This window comes from Lonchura striata, chromosome Z (assembly GCF_050655825.1).
Source record: "Lonchura striata isolate lonStrDom1 chromosome Z, ASM5065582v1, whole genome shotgun sequence".
In the NCBI taxonomy this organism is placed as follows: Eukaryota; Metazoa; Chordata; class Aves; order Passeriformes; family Estrildidae; genus Lonchura; species Lonchura striata.
The window spans coordinates 70,563,218-70,583,442 of NC_140740.1; the positions used below are offsets into that span (position 1 = coordinate 70,563,218).

At 41.9% G+C, this 20,225-nt stretch overlaps 3 protein-coding genes across 45 annotated transcripts in view; 1 reads left to right on the forward strand and 2 right to left on the reverse strand.

The window, feature by feature from the left end:
- LOC110471252 (C-type lectin domain family 2 member D) overlaps positions 1–20,225 on the forward strand; it is a 36,301-nt gene that overhangs the window by 5,861 nt on the left and 10,215 nt on the right. For 32 of the 38 annotated variants that reach the window (XR_014951495.1, XR_014951492.1, XR_014951491.1 and 29 more), the window contains exons 1-7: positions 12,108–12,247; positions 12,688–12,845; positions 13,009–13,057; positions 13,699–13,793; positions 14,715–14,813; positions 15,493–15,665; positions 16,006–16,112. Coding sequence is in view for 12 of the 38 variants with exons in the window: in XM_085567417.1 (XP_085423543.1) it covers positions 13,736–13,793; positions 14,715–14,813; positions 15,493–15,665; positions 16,006–16,112 (437 nt within the window). In the remaining 26 variants the exon portion in view is untranslated. Of the gene's footprint in view, positions 1–2,095; positions 2,218–8,217; positions 8,299–11,177; positions 11,319–12,107; positions 12,248–12,687; positions 12,846–13,008; positions 13,058–13,698; positions 13,794–14,714; positions 14,814–15,492; positions 15,666–16,005; positions 16,113–20,225 lie in introns of those variants that run through there. The other 6 variants (XM_085567414.1, XM_085567415.1, XM_085567411.1 and 3 more) reach the window with 6 other exon arrangements.
- LOC146763879 (killer cell lectin-like receptor subfamily G member 1) lies at positions 5,456–11,284 on the reverse strand. Of its 6 annotated transcripts, none has more exons than XR_014951517.1 (7): positions 11,144–11,284; positions 10,377–10,475; positions 9,922–10,062; positions 9,320–9,474; positions 8,986–9,095; positions 8,365–8,573; positions 5,456–7,520 (listed from the first exon to the last, which is right to left on the reverse strand). XR_014951517.1 is itself a non-coding variant. In XM_085567425.1 (7 exons), exons 1-6 carry the CDS (start codon positions 11,211–11,213, stop codon positions 8,713–8,715), a joined length of 612 nt encoding a protein of 203 aa, XP_085423551.1. In that variant the 5' UTR covers positions 11,214–11,284; the 3' UTR covers positions 8,437–8,573; positions 8,682–8,712. The 6 variants fall into 6 exon arrangements, 5 of the variants coding, with proteins under 5 accessions (XP_085423549.1, XP_085423550.1, XP_085423553.1 ...); XM_085567425.1 differs by lacking the exon at positions 5,456–7,520 and adding an exon at positions 8,682–8,749 and having other exon boundaries at positions 8,437–8,573; XM_085567423.1 differs by lacking the exon at positions 5,456–7,520 and having other exon boundaries at positions 8,189–8,573.
- Positions 15,717–19,677, reverse strand: LOC110471254 (butyrophilin subfamily 1 member A1). Its single transcript, XM_021531719.4, has 3 exons — positions 19,537–19,677; positions 18,397–18,503; positions 15,717–18,071 (listed from the first exon to the last, which is right to left on the reverse strand). Exons 2-3 carry the CDS (start codon positions 18,470–18,472, stop codon positions 17,560–17,562), a joined length of 588 nt encoding a protein of 195 aa, XP_021387394.1. The 5' UTR covers positions 18,473–18,503; positions 19,537–19,677; the 3' UTR covers positions 15,717–17,559.

Here is a 20,225-nt window from a genome sequence, read left to right on the forward strand (position 1 = left end):
AAAATTGTCAGCCTTCTTGCATGGTTTGCAGGGTTTGTTTTTCTTCTGATTAGAAGTGAACATGTCCTGTTTCTGTAAAGACACAGAACATGTCCAAGTGAAGGCAGCAGCAGCTTTTATAGCAGAATATCCATTAGTGTCACACCTCAGGAAGGCAAAACCCCTGCTATAGTTTCTAAGCCAGATACTTGACAGTGTGCAATATAGCTTGCCTTCTGGGCTGGGAGCCTATTGAAGTATTTTCTCTGTCTGGCTGTGCCACCTGTATGGAGCAGCACTGATCTCCTTTACTCAGAACACAGTTAATAGGCTTCTGAAGGAAGAAAAGAACTAAAGGCAGTGTGGTGTAGGGCTTAACAATACTGTACTATGATAACCCAGGACAATTCATCTCCCTCATTTAAGTATGTACAATCCCAGTCACATTATATCTGGTCATGGTAACCTGGGGTACCTTACTTCTTCCCATCTGCATATGCAGAGTCACACATATGTTTTATGTTATAAAACATAAGGCATGTTTTCTCTTGTGAAAGTAACTGGGATAGCTTGCTTCCTCATCATCTGCACTCAGCTTTGCACAGCTACCAGTGTGGTGACCAGCTGCCAGTCTTGGAATTCAGACAAAAGCAGTGGCATCCCTAGAACAAAACAGAAATTTACACATATATGTAAGGCAAGTCAGTTAATCAGTGCAACTTTTATTATCCACCCCTGCAGTGCTATCCTTTGAGGTGTACTCCCATGCAGTTCTCCTGGTTCCCCATTTGATTAGGGTTTGTGTACTGGAAATGCCATATTCTCATCAAAGCCAAAGTTGCTGAGTGTTGTGCCTTGTCACTGAGAGACTAGCATCACCTTTTTGCTTGTAATACATGGATTACACCCTCAGTTTGTAGGACACTGCTTGCATGCTGTACCATTTATTCGCCAAGTTAACACAATGTTCATTTACTACATGCTGGTACTCTGGAGGAAATGCATTTTGAAAATTATGGTGATTATCTTCCAACACTACTGTATGATGTCTGTTAACAAACATTAGAATATTGTCATTTCATATAATTTTTTTAAATTTTATTCCTTTATTAAAAGAATTTTAAATTCTTTTCCCTGTGTGAGACAACTTCTAATTGTACTGAAAACACCAAGAAATCAAGATCAACATTTAGTAATTTGTGTATAAACACATGCCTTATACATATTTTATAAAATACACACTAGCATGACATCCTCTATCACAACTCTGGACATTCTCTACAACCCAAATAAGTAGTGTGCTGTAAATGTGCTTGCCACAGTAATGTGCCTTCAAATCTTGTAGTTGTGTCCATCCCCAACATACTTTGACTTCTCTGTGATGCTTTGAAAGTTAATAACAGCATCAAATAACTGCTGTTATAATTAATAATATTTTTGTTATTATAATAATAATAATTAATAACTGCTCTGCTAAACCAAATCTTTCAAAACCAGTGTAAACACAAGTGGTTTCCCAATCTCCTATCCTGTTCATTTCCTGTTCAGAAAACAAAGTAACCAGCTGCAGCAAAGTAAAGGTTCTGGGGATATAGTGAATAAGCCGTTTTCTGTAGACGTGGTTATTCTTTTACTCAAGCAGGCTAAAAAACCCTGGTGTTGTTGTATATACAAATATACTGTATTCAAATGTATATCTATAGAAATATATTGTATTCCTATATACAAATACAGGACCAAATGGTTTGGGCTTGCTGCATTTATATGGTTTGGTTTGCTGTGGCTCTCATGAATGCAAACTGAAATGATCCCTGACAATAGAGGATGCCAGTACACTAAAAAGTAGCTGCTGTCTTAAACATTTCCATCATCAAAAATTCTTAATCCTGTGGAACATGTGCCATTCCTGTACCACACTTTCTAGGCCCACTAATGTTCCAACTACCACCTGCTTCTGAAAGCATCACTATGTGTGAGATGAGCAGTAGTCTGTCAAGAACATTCACTCATTCATTCACATTTGTAAATTCATGAAGTTTTCATTACACAGCAATGACAATTCCATGTAACAACCCTGACAGCTATTTTTAATCGTGTATTTTTCTTCTTTCGGTAGGGAAAGACTGTGCATTTTATGAAGGGAGCACAGGAGACTTTCTGTTCCCAGAATGCAAGCTGCCTCCGGCCTGTTGTGGTATGGATAGAGAATTAGTGATGACAGTTTCTCCTTATTTTCCAGTAAGTTGCCTGAAACTAGTACTTATCATATCAGTCTGAAGAAGGAAGGACTGGAGTGGTAGTGGCAATTTTGTGTGGACTGGACTTTGACTATCTCTTTGATCCTTTTGAGCACAGGGGAATGTTCCTGTGCACTTTAGAATATAGAAGTACTGAGAGAATGTACCAAGTATGGGCTATCCTAACAATTAAATTTGTTTGTCACACACTCTAGGCCGGTAGAAGATCTAATTACAAGACATTATATTTAGCTATATACCTTCATCCACAGATGGTGTGAAAGGTCCAGTCACTTAAAAGATTTTCAAGATTCTTTGTACCAGTGGCCTTTGGGGACACCAGATTTCTATCCATTTTCTTTATCTCATGTACTCGCCTTGTTTTTTTTTCACTTTGCCTGTTCCCACTCTTCTCTTGAGGGTCTTTTATTTTTGTATTTTTGTATTTTTGTAAGGCTTCCCACTCCCTATTCTTTCTAGGGTTCATGGTTTCCAAAAGGAGCAACAGCAGCCGAGAATGATTATATTTTCATACTTTTCACTACATTATAGATTAGATTATACAAAAGGAACAATGAAACTGACTTCAGTTTTATCAATGTGAGTGTATTTCAGTATACAATAGCTTTGAACAGGGAGGGTCATCTTTCTTGTGGACTCAGTTTTGCACTGATTCATTCAGAAGGTTCTTGTGCTTATTCCACAAACTAATAATGGCATTATTTAACATCACAAAATCCAGTATTATGTATAAATTGCAAATACAGAAATACTAGAGGTTAAAAAAAATTACTGTTTTTTTTTTTTTTTCCATAACAGACAATTATGAAGTTCTGCCTAATACAGGAATACTTTCCATACATTTGGAATAGCAATTTATAAATATATGCTCAGGTTAACTAAACATTACTTTGTACAATTCTTCAACTTGGTCCTTAAGAACCTGATGAAGACAAAGAAGGTGGTAACATGTTCGTAAAAGAACAGGTGATTTGGGCTACACTCAAACTAACTCAAATCCAGAGGGAGAAATGGGAGCATCACATAATTTCTATGGCTAGATATGGGCCAGCCAGATGCTGCACTCAAATTATTAATATGTCATCATATTTCCTTCCAGATGTACCTTATTTCTTTCCTTCTTTATCACTACTGCTTGTATTTTTATCCTCTTTGCATAAGGGTAGGGGCAAGTGAAGTTTGAAGGTACTGTACCATGGTCATTCTTGTAGAAGAAAGAGAGGAGCTGCTAGAAGTGCACAGTTCAAAGTCTAAGATAAATGAATGGATGTTGTTGTTGTTGTCAGGCATTATTGGTGTCTTTACAGTATTTTTCATTACATTACCTGCCTTGAAAGGCAAATCTGAATTTCCTTTTCACATTGCTTTAGAAAGTGTCCTTTGAGTTAACCTAGTCCACCACTGTACAAAAAGAGCTGCTAATTACACAGTAAAGAACTGTATATATTTTTTGTAGATCATGGGTTTCTTCTCTCCTTTCTTCACAATACTGGCTTTATGAGGAAGTATCAAAGTCACTACCAAGTGCCTGGGTCATTGCCTGAAACAAATGTTTGGAACATGCTGGCCTTATGCATTATATTCACCTTATGGCACAGTTTATACCAATTAAGAGAGCAGACTAAAATCAAAGTGCTGCTTTTCGTAGGAAAACTCCTTTGCCACTGTTATTTGGTAGTGAATTTGCTGCAAGGCTTCTTTGGCTAAAGTGCCTCCTTTAGTCACTTCTGTTTATGCAGTTTCAATGGAGATCTTAATTGTTCAGATTATAAGAGTGATGCATATGCAGTGATTAACAGTTATTATCAAGGGAAAAACATCAAAAATAGAGTTCTGCACAAAGACAATTATTGGAGGTCTTCCACTTCAGTACAGAAGGCAAAATTAGGTAACCATTTGTGGTAAGGATGAAGATCTGATTACAGTTTTTACAACCTATTACAGAGTCTATTTGAGCCTACTTTTACTATTGCATTTGTATCTAGATATCAATGACAAATTTCTGGTGGAAATCTGGTTAATGAATTAGGAATATTTAGGAAAGGAAAAGAAATTCCTGAATATCAAATTCAAAAGACACTTCTAGATACGTTAAAAATATTTTTCTTTTTAGTCTTCTCCTTTTAATTTGGACACAAACCAATCTGTACATTTCAATATTTGGTAAGGATTTAATGAGCAGTTTTTTTCATGTTTTTGAGCTAGGCCTTCTGCTTCCTTCCAAAAACTCTGGGCCTGTTTGCACTTGCTGACAGGACAAGTAGGCTGAGGCACCTGGTGGTATGACAGTATTTATTAGTCTCCCTGGTTCTCCTTGGATCAATCAAATTCCTTTTTTAGTCATTGAAGTTAGTGGAAAGGATTTCTCAGGTTTCATCTGTAGACCTTTGAGTTTAGCCAGTGGGGTGATCCATCTGAATGTTTCAAAGCACTAAAAATTTCTAGGACAGTGTTCTTCTGACTATTTACCTGATATATGTGTAGAGAGGAACATATCTCAGTTGATCAGTATTTCCAATCTAACTTGATAACTATCTAGACTAACTTGGCTTTGCCTAGGTCCTGGTCTTGTATTCCTCAGTATGTGTGTTTTACTAACCCTATATTTAAGAATCGTGTATTTTAAGTGCTACCACAAATATGTTGAGATGTTATGAGTTACATTCTTTAAATCCAGCTATGGAGAATCATGAAATCCTTTAGCTTGAGATGGGCCTCTATAAGCCACTTAGTCCAAACCCCCCTTAAAGCAGGTGCAATTAGAGGAAACTACTTGAAGCCTCATATGGTAGAGTTTTGAATATTTCCAAGGACAGAGAATCCATAGCCACTCTGGGCTGACCACTACCATAGTAAAAAAAACTTTTCCCTCTATCTAATTAAAAGTTACACCATTTATTATTGCCCTTCCACTAAGTATCTCTGAAAAAAAGCCTGGCTTAATCTTCCCTATATTCTTATATTAGATAGTCATAGACAACCACCCAATCTCAGAATTGTTTCTATTGGAAAACATTTAATGAAACTAACCCCCTTGCTCACACAGGGTCAGCTAGAACTTGTTGCTCAAGATCATTCCCAGTTGCTCATTGAATGTCTTATAACCTTTCTGGGCAATGCGTTTTGTGAGAACCCCAGCCTTGCTCTGGGGTCTCATGTGGTGGTGAAATTCCTCCTCCAGCCCGTGCTTCCAAAGAAAAACTCCGCAGGCTTAGCTGTTCGGTCTCAAGGCAGTTTATTGCTAGTTATCTAACAGATTATGTTCTTGGACTGCGGCTATTTGATCAGCGGCCTGGGTAGAGGCACACACACACCCTGACATCCTCTCTAGCTGCTGTCTTCTTCGTCTCTCTCCTCGCCCAGGGCTGCTGCTATCTTTTATAAGATATATTACGTATAACATGTTTACAATTATTCCCCAATACCTACTACCTACGTTACCAAGTATTTTTTTTATTCTAAACCAATCTGTGAGTGCCAACATCACCAAGAACATGGAGGTAAGGAAAAAGAAGGAGGAAGAACAGGATCAGCCCACTTTCCTCCATCTTAGAACTTCTGACCCCCATGTACAAAGTGAAAACCCCCCTGTACATGTATTAGAACCCCCCTGTACAATACTAAAAAAATTTCCCCTCTACTTTGTAACTACTTTTACTATACTATCTAACCTTTTGTGATTGCTTGTTCCACCTCCAAAGATGGTAATTCATTCCATGGCTCAAACTCAAAATCACAGCTGTTTCCAGCTGCCTGCCAGGGTCTAGAATGCTTCTGACCAAGGCCTGGAACCTCTAAAAATTTCTGAAAGACATTTTGAGTTCCCACAGCGTTTGACCAGACCCACAATAGAACAGTGTTTTCTTGTGTTTAGATGGAATTCCATGGTTTTCAGTTTGTGCTCATTACCTCTTGTCTCTGAGCACCACTGAAAACACCCTGGCATTGTACCCTTCAATCCAACCCCTCAGGTATTTAAACATGTGGGTAAGGCACCCCAGGCCTCTCTTCTCCAGGCTGAGCAGTCTCACCTCTTTCAGGCTTTCCTCATATGGAAGATGTTCCAGGCCCCTAGTCATCTTTGTAGTCCTTCACTGTCCAGTAAGTCCATCTTGTTCTTGTGTTGGGGGGCTCATAGCTGGACACAGTGCTCCATGTGTGGCTTTAGTGCTGAGTAAAAACAAAAGACCATGTCCCTCCACATTGTTTTCAATTACCTTCCTACTGTGGCCTAGGAGGCTGTTGGCTGCCTTTGCCATCAGCTTGCACCACTGTCTCATGGTCATCTTGTTGTTCACCAAAACCCTCAAATCTTTTTCTGCAGGGCTGTTCTTTAGTCAGACAGGCCACAGCATGTAACAGTACTATGTGTTATTCCTCCCCAGATGTAGACCTCTGTGTTCATCCTTGTTGATCTTAAAGAGATTTCTCTCAGATATCCTTTTTCTGTCAGTCCAAGACCCTCTGAATCTTACCTTATCTCTGATCTACAATCACCTTATAGATCAGCCAGTCCTTAGTTGTGTACTGTGTACTTGTTGAAAGATGTACTCATGGTTATTGGTGAAGATGTTTAACAGTGCTGGTCCCAACACTGACCCCCTTGGATACACCACAAATGATTTGCCTCTAAACCAGTGATCACAAAACTCTAGGCCTGGCAGGTGGGCTGTCTTAATCCACTTCATTATATGCTTATTTAACCTGTATTTTGCCAGTTGTTCTGTGAGTCTGTTAGAGGAGCCAGTGTCACAAGTCTTACTGAAGTTGAGGTAACCAACTTCCACTGTTCACCCATCATCCAACAAAACAGTTACATCATCCACATTGTGGAAAGTTATCAGATTAGTCAGCATGGTTCCTCTTTGTAAATCCATGTTGACTATTCCTGACTACCATGTTGTGCTTAACCCATTTGGAAAAAGGGTTTCTAGGATTAGTTGTTCCTTTATCTTCCCAGAGATTATGGTGAAGCTGGTCTGCCTGTAATACCCTTGATGTTTCATACTACCATTTTTGAATATGGAAGTAACCTTTTTTTCCCTCCAATCTTCATGAATCTTCCCCAGTTGCCATGACATTTTGGAGGTAATAAAGAGTGGACTTGTAGTGGCATCATGCAGCTTCCTCAGCACTTGTGGGTCCAACCTCTTATGCTCCATGAGCTTATATATGTACAGTTTGTTTAAACTCTCTTTCATCTGTTTTTCCTTTCATTGAGGGCCATGCATGTTCCAAACTTTCCAGTTTTCTGGGGCTTGGGATTCCTCAAGGGCAGTTTTACTAGAAAACATGGAGGCAAAGAAGGGGTTGAGTATCTCAGACATTTCCATGTTCTTTGTTATTGGCACCTCTATGCCATCCAGGAACAGTTTGCATTATCCCTAGTTGTCCTTTTATTCCTTTTTCTATTTGCTACAACTACACATCTAATTCTCTTTTGTTCCCCTTCATGTGCAGAAGTGTTGCCAGATTCAACTCCAGGCTGACCCTTCCCTTCCCTTCCCTTCCCTTCCCTTCCCTTCCCTTCCCTTCCCTTCCCTTCCCTTCCCTTCCCTTCCCTTCCCTTCCCTTCCCTTCCCTTCCCTTCCCTTCCCTTCCCTTCCCTTCCCTTCCCTTCCCTTCCCTTCCCTTCCCTTCCCTTCCCTTCCCTTCCCTTCCCTTCCCTTCCCTTCCCTTCCCTTCCCTTCCCTTCCCTTCCCTTCCCTTCCCTTCCCTTCCCTTCCCTTCCCCTTCCCCTTCCCCTTCCCCTTCCCCTTCCCCTTCCCCTTCCCCTTCCCCTTCCCCTTCCCCTTCCCCTTCCCCTTCCCCTTCCCCTTCCCCTTCCCCTTCCCCTTCCCCTCCCCTTCCCTTTTTTTTTTTGAGTTGAAATCTGCAATATTTATATAGAACTTTGCATGATATGCCACCTGTGCTCTTGCATGTGTTATTTCAATACATTGAAGCAAATAAATTTGATAAGCTTTTATTGATGCCACAGCTCTATCAACACTGTGCCCGAGGTCTGATTCTCCAGCCCAGTGGTTCATCTGTGCCCCCAAAACTGGTCTTGATTTTCACGGTAAGAGGATTTGCAAACCCTGAAATCTCCTGCAAAGCTGTAACTGTGAGGATGGGGCTATTTTACCCAAATATTGGGAGCAAGTGTCTTGGGCATTTTGGGAGGAGGCAGAAGGAGGCATCACTTATTCTCCATCTTCTGCTGTCACAGAGCAGAGCAGGAAAGGCTTTTTTTTGCAAACCCACTTGTGTTCAGCATCACATCTATTGACTTCAAAGTCTTTGGCTCTCAGTGTCCCACACCCTTCATCCATCTTGTGCAAAGAGGTGCCAAGCCTGTAAAACAAAAATTGTATTGTTGAAAAGGAGGAAACTCTCCAAATCTTGCAGAAAAAGAGAGATGGGTTTGGGTTGTTCTGCCCTTTTCTGCCCCCATTGTCTCACCATGCATGCATTATTTCTTGCTGGAGGGTAATCAGATTAGAGGAGAGTTGCTGTACCTGCAGTAAGATCTGCAAGGAGCACATGTGGAGCATAAAAAGTCATGTTATTGCATGGGTCTGGTGGGAGGTGTGGGGTTACTCTGCTCTGGTACAGTTCCCCAGCCTTTGTTCTACAGAGCTTTGCTGGAGGGAATATGAGACACTTGCATAAACTCCAACATTTTGGAGAGACTTGTCAGGACGTGAACTGGGTCTGAAATGGAGCAAAGCTGCTATTTATACCAACAGACTGTGGATACGCTCACATTTTGGGGTTGAAAGGTGTGCCATCTATCCATCTCCACACCTTCTGATGTGACCTTAATCCAATCCACACTGGTGGTGGGCTCTTGCCTGTAACAGTCTTGATGTGCTCCTGGAAAATAGAAGTGACCAGTTGCTCCCAAGATCTCTCTCTGGAGGGCTTCATGGCAATAAAAGTCACAAAGTAAATCTGACTCCTAAATCCACTGAGACGTGAATTTCCCTTATACTTTGAATGCTTCCCCAAACCCTCCTGTTGATAGGCATATTTTCTTCACTGACTACCTAAAAATCAGGACTTTTGTGTCCTTTTTAAGTTTTCTTCTCCCTATTTACCTTTTCTTTCTTGTCCTGGAGCACCACCAGCTGGGAGTCCTGGTTCTCACAGCTTCTCATACCTTGAGTCCAGTTTCCCAATTCCTCAGAAAGCCAGTAGCATCTTTCCCCATGGAGCTGCCAGTTCTGGGGACACAGCTTGCAGCCAGCATAGGCTGAAGACAAGAAAAAGCCATGAGACACTCTGAAGGGTCGTCAGGTTATTCCCCAGCCACCAGCTGAAGGTACTGAGGGATTCCCAATCCCACACCCCAGCTCTTTCCCCATTGCTGAGTTTTTCACATCTATGTGGTTTTGCCAGCCATTGGAGAGAAGGAAGGTTACTGAGGCTGGGTGACCGCAAGGACATTATTGGCTGGTGGAGGTGGAGGAAGAATGGCAAGGAACTTCCTCCCTAGGGCTGTTGCTGCTCATCCATGGAGAAGGAATCAGCAAAAATTGCATGGAAAAGAGGATTCTTCCTGAAAGACTCCTTTTTGTCAAATAACCCTTGTGGTCTCGCAACTCCAAGGGTCTAAGGGTCTCTCTCCTTGCAGTAGAAGACCCCCACAAAGGTCTCACCTGAGCATCTCCCAGCAGAGTTGGGTGGGAAGGGGGGTTACCTGTGGGGCTGTCTCCTTGGGGCTTGCAGAAATACTGCACCAGGGATGGAAACATGCACTGCTCCACCTGGTTCCTTCCGTGGATCCCACTGCCTAGCTGCGGAATGCTTGTCACCACTAGCTGTGGGGAGCCCTGAAAAACTTGCAACAGTAATCTGGGGTAAGAAGCTGCAGCCATTTGGAGATAAAACAACAAACCCCACAAAATTTGGTTTCATTTTCTCATACAGTTTCTTAAGTCAGCCTGAGAAACATGGTTTGTTTTCATCACCCTTGTTTGATAGCTATGGGTATAATCCAGGTTTACTCATAATGGGTTTATTCTTGATGGGTGATGTTACATCTCTGCAGGACAACCTTGCCCTTCCAAAGACTGAAATGCTGAAATAAACCCCAGTTTCCCCTCCCTGGTTGCTCACTGGAGTGTGGGATGTAGATAAGAGCTGGTTACTCACCCCACACACTCAGCACCACCACCAGGACCAGCAGGATCAGTTGCCCCAGCCCCCCGGCTATGAGAAGGAGCCTGTGCCACCATGGACACAAGGCAGGTGCTGAAAGAGACACATTTGTTTTATAAAATGAAAGATGAAAAAACTGGGGGTTTGGAGGGGAAAATAATAATTTTTAAAAAAAGCCCCTCTGTCAAGCTGGTGAGTTTAAGCAGAAGTTTACAGCTTCTTTTCTTCCTCCAAAAAAATAAATCACCACTGGTGTGGTCTAGATTGAGCAGTTTTTCAGGTGGAGGAGGGGCTTCAGGAGCCTCAGGAGCAACCTTGGGCACCCAGTGATGGAGCCTGGGGGATGTGAGACCATCTGAAATTGGCTTAATTTAGAGCTCCTGGTAGAGCTGGAAGTTGGTGAGACAAATGTCACTCCAGCTCTCATGTCCATCAGGATTCCAGAGAGGATCTCAGCAGCTTTCCTTCCCATCCAGGTGTTCTGGCTCTTGTTGGGTTTCTTGGCACCTATTTTGGCCCCCAGGTGAAGAGTCTTTGAACATGGCTTCCATATATCTGTCACATGCTCTCATCCTTTCCTTTCTTTCCCCCTCTTTTCAAGCCAGGATCCTACCTTAGAAGATATTTAACCCACAACAATGTTCTCCATGATCTTGGAAACCTCAACATGGAGATGAAGAAGCAAGCAAACCTAAAAGTAAACAAATCCAGAAATCTTCCCAAAATTTTAAACAAGCATTCCCCCCAAAAATAGGACTTACTGTGATGCTTCTGAATAGAAGAACCATCCCCAAGGTGCCTTAAATCAGCATAAACTATTTCCCCAGCCATGGTTGCTCAGAAGCTCCCAGGAGAAGACCAAAAGTGACACTGTCCTTGGACAACCCCTTGCCTTGTGAACTACACACTCACATCTGCATCTGGCTTCAGGAAATGGTATTGGCTGGGGCTTTTATCTGCTTTTTCCTTTGTACATATATATACACATACACATGCATACATACAAACAAACATATACATACAAACATACAAACATACATACATACGTATGTATGTATGTATGTATGTATGTATGTATGTATGTATTCTGCACCCTTCCCTTGTAAATAGAAGGTGGTGAGGGTATGGGTGTCCTGCAGCTAGGAAAAGGTGGCATACCTGGAGCTGCAGAAACATCTGTGATTTTGGTGGTTGTGCTACACATCTGTGAAAGCAGAATTAATAAATAATCATTTCAAAAAGCTTTTAAATAAGATTTTTGACTGTGTGTTTGAAGCATGTTAGGAGCTGGAACAGTGTGACCACAGGCAGGTGGGGAGGAGACAGGTGAAATTTGGTGTTTCTTCCCCAAAATATTGGTTGGGAGTGACTTGAAATGCCTATTGCTCCATGTGACTTATTCTGCTGGTTTTGACACAATATTTATCCTGTTTCATCCTGAGGCAGAGAGATCCAATGCAGTCAAGGGTTGCCCAGCTCCTGCCCAGGAAGATGTAAGAACCTTGATTTCCTGCAGGCTGCTAATGATCTTTGTATTATTACTTTATTTTGACTTTTTCACCTTCAGGCTGATTCTCCCACTCCTGATGTATCCTTTTACACCATCTAGACCTATGTTTCCTCCAAGTTTGTGACTCTTTGAATACTGACTGCATGGAACAACCACCAATTTCCAGCCTACAATGATCTTTTCCCCTCCCTTTTCTTAGGGTTTTTTGGTGTTAATACCAGGTTTTAGTCAGTGCTACAATTTCCCAAAGCAACACATTTTGGCAGAGGTAAAAATGATGCTTTTTCTTCAGACATCCAAAAAAGCAAGCAAAAGCAGAAATTTGCCACAATACATACCGGGAGCCAGAAATAGGGTAAGTAAGAGGATAAACCCAAAGGCCCCAATAGGAAAAGATCTGCGTTATTTTCTTTTGAAATTACTTTAAAATTTTTAGGTCATGGAAAAAATACTTTTATTTTAAACTTATGCTTATGTAATTTTTATTTTTATACTTTTATTATCTCATGTTTATTTTTAGTTTCCTTTCCCCCTGAAGCCTTTTCTTTGTCACAGAAAGTTTTTGTGGTGAGCTGCTATCAGCCAGCCTTCCTGCCCTCTGCAAGGCAGCTGCTCCAGTGGTGTGTGACCAGTGATTACCCCTAAAAAACCCCTAAAAACCATAAAATAAATTATATTTTAGGGTAAAACCCTGCAGCTGGGTAGCTTAATTACAAGAACACTTATTTTTTAATATTCTTATAGTAAAAAAAACTTATAAAATGGGCTGAAGGGAGCTGTACTTCTCCTTTGTAGAATCCCTGAAGGCTGTTGTGAGGTGCCATGACATTCTGGAACAGAGTGATCTCCAGCAGTGTTTCCTCCAATTGCACACTTGAAAAAAGCTTACTTGGACAATCCATCTCCCTAGCTGAGAAAAAATTCCGGAAATATGGGAAAGGAAGATGAAGTGGGTGAGCTGGAGGGGAACTTCTGGTACAGTGGGTGGACAGGTGGCCCTGGGCAGGCAGCCCCTTCTTCATTGCCCTTAAGGAGGCACAGGAAAATCCCTGAGAAAGCAATAAAATAAGCCAAAACAACTTTTTTTTTTTTTTAATACTTTGTTTCTCTTCACAGGAGCAGGTTGTGCCTCAGCATTGGGCTTGTTCCCACAGAGCAGACACAGGTGACTGGGTCTGGGATGGGTCTGGGGGCTGAGAGGAGGTAGTCCTAAATTTTGACTGGAAGAGAGAATTTCAATTGCAGGAAGAAGTTTTTAATTGCAAGAGAAAATTTTAAATGAGGGGATTTTAATAGAGGGAGATTATTTTAAATGGGGGGAGAAAACCTTAATTTAGAGGAGAAAGCCTTAATTTTGGAGAGAAAATATTAACTGAAAAGAAAATATTAATTGAGGAGAGAAGGTATTAATTGGGGGAAAAACTTTAATCAGGAGAAAAGTTTGCAGGGAGAAAATTTTGATTACAGCAAAAAATTAGAAAATGTTACCTGATGAGACTTTATAGGGGAAGATTTTAATTGGTGGAGAAAACTAATTTGGGGGTGGAAGTTTGATTGTGGGGAAAAAGCTTGACTTACAGGGAGAAAATTTTAACTGAGTTGAGGAAAGTATAATTAGGCAGATAAAACTAAATGTGGGGAGAAATTTTAATTGGAGGGACAAGACTTTAATTGTGAAGGAAAACTTCAGCTGGGGAGAAAAGTTTAAATATGGTGCAGGGAGAAAATTTTAAATGGTCAGAAAATTTTGATTGAGCATGGAAAGCCTTTGTGACAACCTCTGATAGATGGAACTTTGCTTGGCAGGTGAGGCAAGAGCACCTTTAAAGGTGGAACCCAAAAAATGGAGGAAATGAGAATTTATTCCGGAGTTTTGGGCATGGAAAGGAACAAGCGGGCAGGTAACTGTAAGTCAATGAACTGTAGAATCACTGGGTTTGGGTTTTATTTTGATACTTCTGTAATTTGAGAACAAAACCCAGCTGAAGTAAGGTTGTAGGAGGGAAAAAGATTTTTCTGGCACTTCCCTTGAGGGAAAATTTTTCTCACTCAGCAGATAGTGTTTTTGTTCTAAACAGACCATGATGAGTTACTCTAATTTAGCACTAACCTTTCCTGAGGCTCTTGAGTAACTGATTCTTCTAGGCATATTTTTCCCCCACAGATATTCAAATTTTTTGTTGATTTTTCATCTGTTGATTTTTGCACTTTTTAATATAACTTTTTTCTTTTTTTAATATTTGGCATATGTGGCTTCTGACTTACTTTCTAATATTTTTCCAGGAAGAAGAGGGCAAGGGAGGGTTTTCTTCATGAAATTTAATTAATATGATGGGAACAAAAAAAGGAAAATCTTAAACAAAAAATGGGGGAAGTCCTACTAGATGAAAACATTAAGATTTTTGTATAAAAACCCCTAGGAAACAGAATTTTCTTTGCTCATGGTGAAGTGCATATTCTGGATCATAAGATACAGAAATGGAGACACCATGACCCAAAGTGTCTTAGTTTAGGTGAAGAAAAGAATTTCACTGAACTTTAATAATGAGGTAATTCCCAGAAATTAAAGCAAAATTTAATTATGGTACATTTCATGAGTTTGCATCTGGAGCTGGGGAGGAAACTGTTCCCCAAAGAGCTCCCATAAATAAAAAAATAATTTTGTTCCATGTGAAGAAGGCTATTTGGTATTTCTCACCCAAAATGACACCATGTCCACTGGCATTGGCACAAGGCCAACCCTTGATCATCTTGGCATGACCTGTAGCGTGTTGCTGCCCTGGGAGCCCTTGCAGAGGCACTGAACCTCTGTCCTCCTGCAGGTCACAGCATGGAGATGAAGCCGGAGGCACGTGTCACCTGCCAGGTGATGCTGGCAGTGCTTTTCACAGCTCTGTTCATCACAGCCATCACTTTTGCAGGTGAATGTCAAGGTTTTAATCTCACAGGTAATGTCTCAGAGGTATTTTAGGTTGTTGCATTTGTGACAGATTTATTTCCATGTTCCTGGGGAAGACAAAGCCCGCACAAGCTGCTGTTCTCTCTGGGAGAAGGATGTTTCAGAGCAGTCTTTCTACAGAAGACCAAACTCGTCCCCATGGTGTGGGAGCTGATGTCATCTAGAAACCCTTAGAAAATCAACAGGAAGAGCCATTTCAGGAGCACAGTCACACAGAAGTATTGTTTTCAGAGAAGGGGAGATGTTTGCATGAGTCCCACCAAGTCAAGAAGTCTGCAGGAATAAGAGGACTTTTTTCCTGTCATTTTCACTACTTTTGCATTAATGTCAGAGAGCAACATCCAAGGGCATGTTTAGGGATAGGGATACTCTGAAACTCCTCTTTAAAATGTGGTTTTTTTAAGTCTACCACCCTGTTTCCTCCTCAGAAGGTGCAGCACCTGTATTTCTTGATCAACATCACAAGCTGGGCCATGATCTGAGCTTATTTTCGCACAGGATCTCTCCTGGTATCTTAATTTTTCTCTTTGCTAATAGTTGAGGCAGATGTAAGATTTTTGCAAGCCATGGGATGATCTCTCCATGCCAGAGAGGCAAGGAGACAGTGCTGCTTGTTAACATTGTTCTATTTTTAATGACAGTGCAAGCTTTTCAGCCTCATCCCCAGCCCTGCTTTCAGTGTCCTTTTGACTGGATCAGGTACAGAGGAAAATGCTACTATTTTTCTGAGGTTGAGGGGAACTGGACATCCAGCCAGGACAACTGCTCAGCACTTGATGCTTCCTTGGCCATGCTGGACAGCATGGAGGACTTGGTAAGGAGAAATGAGGACCTGCTCTGCTTGCGGAAAAAACCCAAAAAGCAGTGTATTTGAAACCTTTTGGTTTATTTGACTGCTCTTACAGGATCTTTTTTAAAAGTTTGGGGTGAGAATTCAGGGAAAAGAGTATGTCATCACAGGTGTCTTCAAATTCCTCACCAAAGCCAGCTGCTGCAAGAATTGAAGGAATAAACCCCTGTTTATAGATGGCACTTTCTGGTAGCAGATTGAAATATTCAAGCCCCAAAGAAGCCCTAAAGCAGCATGAGCAACTGATAAAATTGGGGTTTTTGATTGCAAGAAGGTAAAACTCTTTCCTTTTCCTCTTTTTCAGAGCTTTATCATGAGATACAAAGGCATCTCAGAGCATTGGATTGGCCTTTTGCGGGAGGATGAGGAGCAGCCATGGCAATGGGTGAACGGCTCACCTCTATCTCACCTGTGAGTCCATGTTTTTCACTATTATGTTGTTATTTGGTGTTTCCTCAGCTGCAGAATGTGCATTTCTTCTTGTACTTGAGGTATATCCAGAGGTAGCAGTGGGACAATGTTTGGGAAGGGCAACATTGCATCTGGAACTGGTCTTTGTTTTCCCCTTTGACCTAAAAGATGGGAGTGGTGCATTTGGTGAGAAAATCCTAAGTTTGGATTTTTTATTTTAAGTTTTTTTTTTTTATCTTGCAAATCTTTGGGTTTCATATTAGAAATAGATCAGTGTCAGTGTTGGCATATTGATATTGAATTAGTTCTATTCCTATAAAAGGAATATGTATAGATATTTTGTCATGTTGGTGCCCATGAGGATGCCTGAGAACTGAAGCTGAGGGAAGCCTATGTGTGACTTTTCTCCTTTTTCTTGCTGCTCCATCTGAAATTGGTTATGTCCTCTGTACTTCCAGGTTTCGGATCCATGGTAGTGGGCTCTGTGCTTATCTGGATGACAATGGGCTCAGCTCCTCCCAGTGCAGCACTGAGAGAAGCTGGATTTGTAATAAACATGAGCTGCAGAGCTCAGGCAAGGGCAACAGGTTGAGACGACCTCCAAACCTCTGTGTAAGCTCTTTGGGTGCTGCAGGGAGGCCTTCTCATGCCCAGATATCTGGTGCACCATAGGGACATGAAAGAAAATCTCAAAAATATTTTGAAATCCCTGGGCAAGGAGTTATTGGGGTTTCCAGGGGCCACCAAGATGTTTCTGGCACAAGGCAGCCTTTGGGGATCCACATGAGATAGTTCTTGAGGATCCAGGGGGGGCAGGGTGGGGGGGGCAGGGCAGCCCTTGGGACTCTTTTTGGGTTTGGGGCAACTTGATGATGGGCCAAATGCAGATGCTTTCTACTTCTTAGAGAAAAAGAAATTTATTCTATCCTGAACATATTTATATGCTAAGTACTTGGAAATACATCTCAAGCATGGGGAACAGTAGAGGAAAAGAGTAGGGGCAGTGGGTGTGAGCACAACCTTGTGATATAAAATCAGTTTTAATATGAGATATAGCTTCTGGTATTAATAAAAAACTTGCAAAAATTAAGATTTGTAATTTGTGCTGGAAGCCCAGACAATCATAGGCACTGAAGTCAGCAAAAGGAACCTTCAGAGGAAGCTGTATTTGGAAGAAAAAAAAGAAGTTTTTAGCTCAAAACAAGCTCAGGGAAGCTCAGCTCCTGTTAACGAGCTTTGCATGTATTTAACAACTTGAGATGAGCTGTGCTGAGCTCAGATCCAAAACCCCCTGGGCATAACCCAAAGCAGACATCTAAGGTGGAGGTAGGACCATGAACTGAGACAGAAATGACTCAGAGACTTGGAAAATAAGAGTTGAGGAACATCAACCAGCATTTCCAGCCACCATGATGCAACCAGCTTTTGGGAGAATCCTCCCAGGGCATCAGCCCTTGGGGGACAGTTTAATGGTTGAGAGGAGCACACAAAAGTAGGGGAAGACCCTCTCCCCACTGAAGGAGGCCACAGGAAAAGTGAAGATGCGTTGGCGGCTGCTGACAGCATAAAAAGACACCTGTCCCACCTCGTAGTCCAGGTAGACCCCAATCTCCCCATTGAGGAGTGGGACAGAGGTGTTGGATGGAGCTGTGAGGGCAACGCAGAGCTCATCATACTTCTGCAAGCCCCAAATTTCAGTGTTGGGCTTGAATAGGACTCGGCCTTTCCTCCGGACTGACTCACGGGCCACCCCTACAGCCCAGAAGCGCCCATTGGCCTCCACTTCCCAGTAGTGACGGCCCGAGGTGAAGCCCTCGCTGCCCAGCATGCATGGGTCTGTGTCAAAACGGCCTGGACCCTCAGGCCACTGGCATCGAGGTCTACCCCAGGTGGCTTCTTTGAGGTCCTCCGAGAGGATCACCTCTGGACCCACTGTGGCTGGATCTAGGGTTACGTCCACTGAAAAGCAAAACAGAGAATGAATTAGAAGCCAAATTTAAGCCTAGAGAAAACAGACCCCCAAAATGCCTTCACTGGTGACTTTCCAAAGAGAGAAGGACAGGAAAGGTGAGTCTGGAGATAAAAGTGTGAAGAAGTGGAAGTTGAAGATGGAGGATATATATCCAGTTGAGGCTGGAGATGGAAGAGCAAAAAGATGGAGGTTGGAGACAGAATCCCTAGGAAGACAGAAGTTAGAGCTGGAGATCTCCAACCCCATTGGACATCTCAGGCCAGAGGACACAAGGAATGGGTATTTTGTTCCTTTCTAGCCACCTCTGATTACCTTCAAACTGTTTGGCGGTGTGGTAGTCCAGGGCAAGGTCCCATGTGCATGGTCGTGGTTTGAGGAAGAAAGTCATTGCACCCTCAGAGAGAGTCCTTTCTTCCTGCCTGGAGGCACAGAACAAGCAAAGAAAGGATAAAATCTAATTATTTTCCTTCAAACAGTCACATCTCAGCTTCTGCCCCTTTCTGTGTCAAAAATGTGTTTAACCACCACATTTAATCAAAGTACTTCAAGAAAATATAATTATTTTTTCTTGAACAGTTGCAACAGAGCTTGATTGATTTATGGGAACACCCTCGGAGATGGGTTAAATAAATTAATTCCCTAATGACTATGAAGGGAACATGAGAAGCACATTGGGATGAACCCATCTCCATTGTACATATTTTTATACTCCCAAATCTCCTATCCGCTTGCTGGCTGAAGGCTGAATCTATCCATCTTAAGTCCATCTCTGCCTCCACCATTCATCAATCAAATCTGACAAAATTTATTTGAGTTAGGAAAGTCCCTAAAATTGAGATAAGCCACATACTTCTCACATCCAGAGAAATCTTGTGAGAGGGGAAGAAGTTAGCTATTGACCTTGGAGAAAATGTGTATGGGAGAGATAAGAGCTGGCACCAAAGACCTCAAATTCATCCTCTAGAAGTCAGTGTGGGGTTTTGCACACAAACAAGGGATTGCCCACGCTAAAGGGCCCCGGGCATGAATAATAAAGCCCCAAAATTATTGAATAAACCATGCTGTGACAGTTGAAAACAAGCAGGTTGCTTCTTTTCTATGTGTTTTCCTCAGCAAATCTGCAGATAAGGGGATTAACGCAGCAGGGTAATGAGTAAAATTGAGAAAAAGGTGATAAAATCACCCAAATTGAGATAAAATCAGGAGCCATGCTGTTTCTCACTGAAATTCCCTGGCTGGATTGTTACAGGTAGAAGAGAACTAAATAATCATCATGACCCTCCATTGCAAAATACCTTTAAATCCAAAACAAAGATCCTGAGATCTTTGGGTAAATCACTTCCCCTCTTGAGTTTGTGGGATGGGGCTCAAAATCCCCTTTCCTCCCCCACCCCAGACATCAGGGTGATGTAACCCCCCTATCAGCACTGGGATTTTCTCCCTTATTCAAACCTTCTTGGTGTTTTCTTTGCTGTCGCTGGTGCTGTTTTGAGTTTCCTCCAGATGGTTTTATTCCACTGGCTGCTTCTCCACTGCGTTTTTCCTCTTGGGAATTTTTTCTTTCTCTCTCTGGCACAGGCTCAGCCAAAGCTCAGTCCTGTCTCAGCCTCTGCCAGCTTTTATCAGCCAAGAAGGGAGGAGCCCTCCAATCTCTTGCCTGCAGATGGGGCCATGACGTGCTTGGACACCTGCACCATCTGATTGCGCCTTTTCCCCCCATTTCAGGGCCATTTCCCATCTCAACACAGGCACTGGGGAGGGAAGGGAAGAAAATTAAAGCACTGCAAAAAGCCTCATTTTTACATGGCACCACAAGGGTGAAATTGGTTAAAATTTGCCCCCTTAGTTCCCAAAATCTGACTCTGGCCCCTTACACATGACTGAGGTGAACAAGGCAAAGCTGGGAGCAGCTTCCAGGTGAGGAATGTGACAGCAATGCCTGGAAATAAGACAACCTTATTGTGAGAAATGCCAATCACTTGGTTTTTAAAATTTTAAACCTTTAATAAAATAAAATGGTTATAAAATAGTAATACAATTAGAGTAATAAAATTTAGAGTTAGGACAATTACAAGACAATAAAAAGCAAAGAATTACAGACATCTGGATGCTCTCCAACACTAAGTCATGAAAAACATGCT

Excerpts from the sequence above, each read along its gene's own strand:
- LOC146763879 (XM_085567423.1), bottom strand. The coding sequence starts at position 11,213 with ATGGCTGGGGAAATAGTTTATGCTGATTTAAGGCACCTTGGGGATGGT. Across the intron at positions 10,063-10,376 it reads GGTGGTGCTGAGTGTGTGGG|TTTTTCAGGGCTCCCCACAG; the intron begins GTGAGTAACCAG and ends TACTGTTGCAAG. Across the intron at positions 9,096-9,319 it reads TCCAGGACAAGAAAGAAAAG|GAGCACATCAAGACTGTTAC; the intron begins GTAAATAGGGAG and ends TCTATTTTCCAG.
- LOC110471254 (XM_021531719.4), bottom strand. The coding sequence starts at position 18,472 with ATGACTTTCTTCCTCAAACCACGACCATGCACATGGGACCTTGCCCTG. Across the intron at positions 18,072-18,396 it reads CACCGCCAAACAGTTTGAAG|TGGACGTAACCCTAGATCCA; the intron begins GTAATCAGAGGT and ends TTTGCTTTTCAG.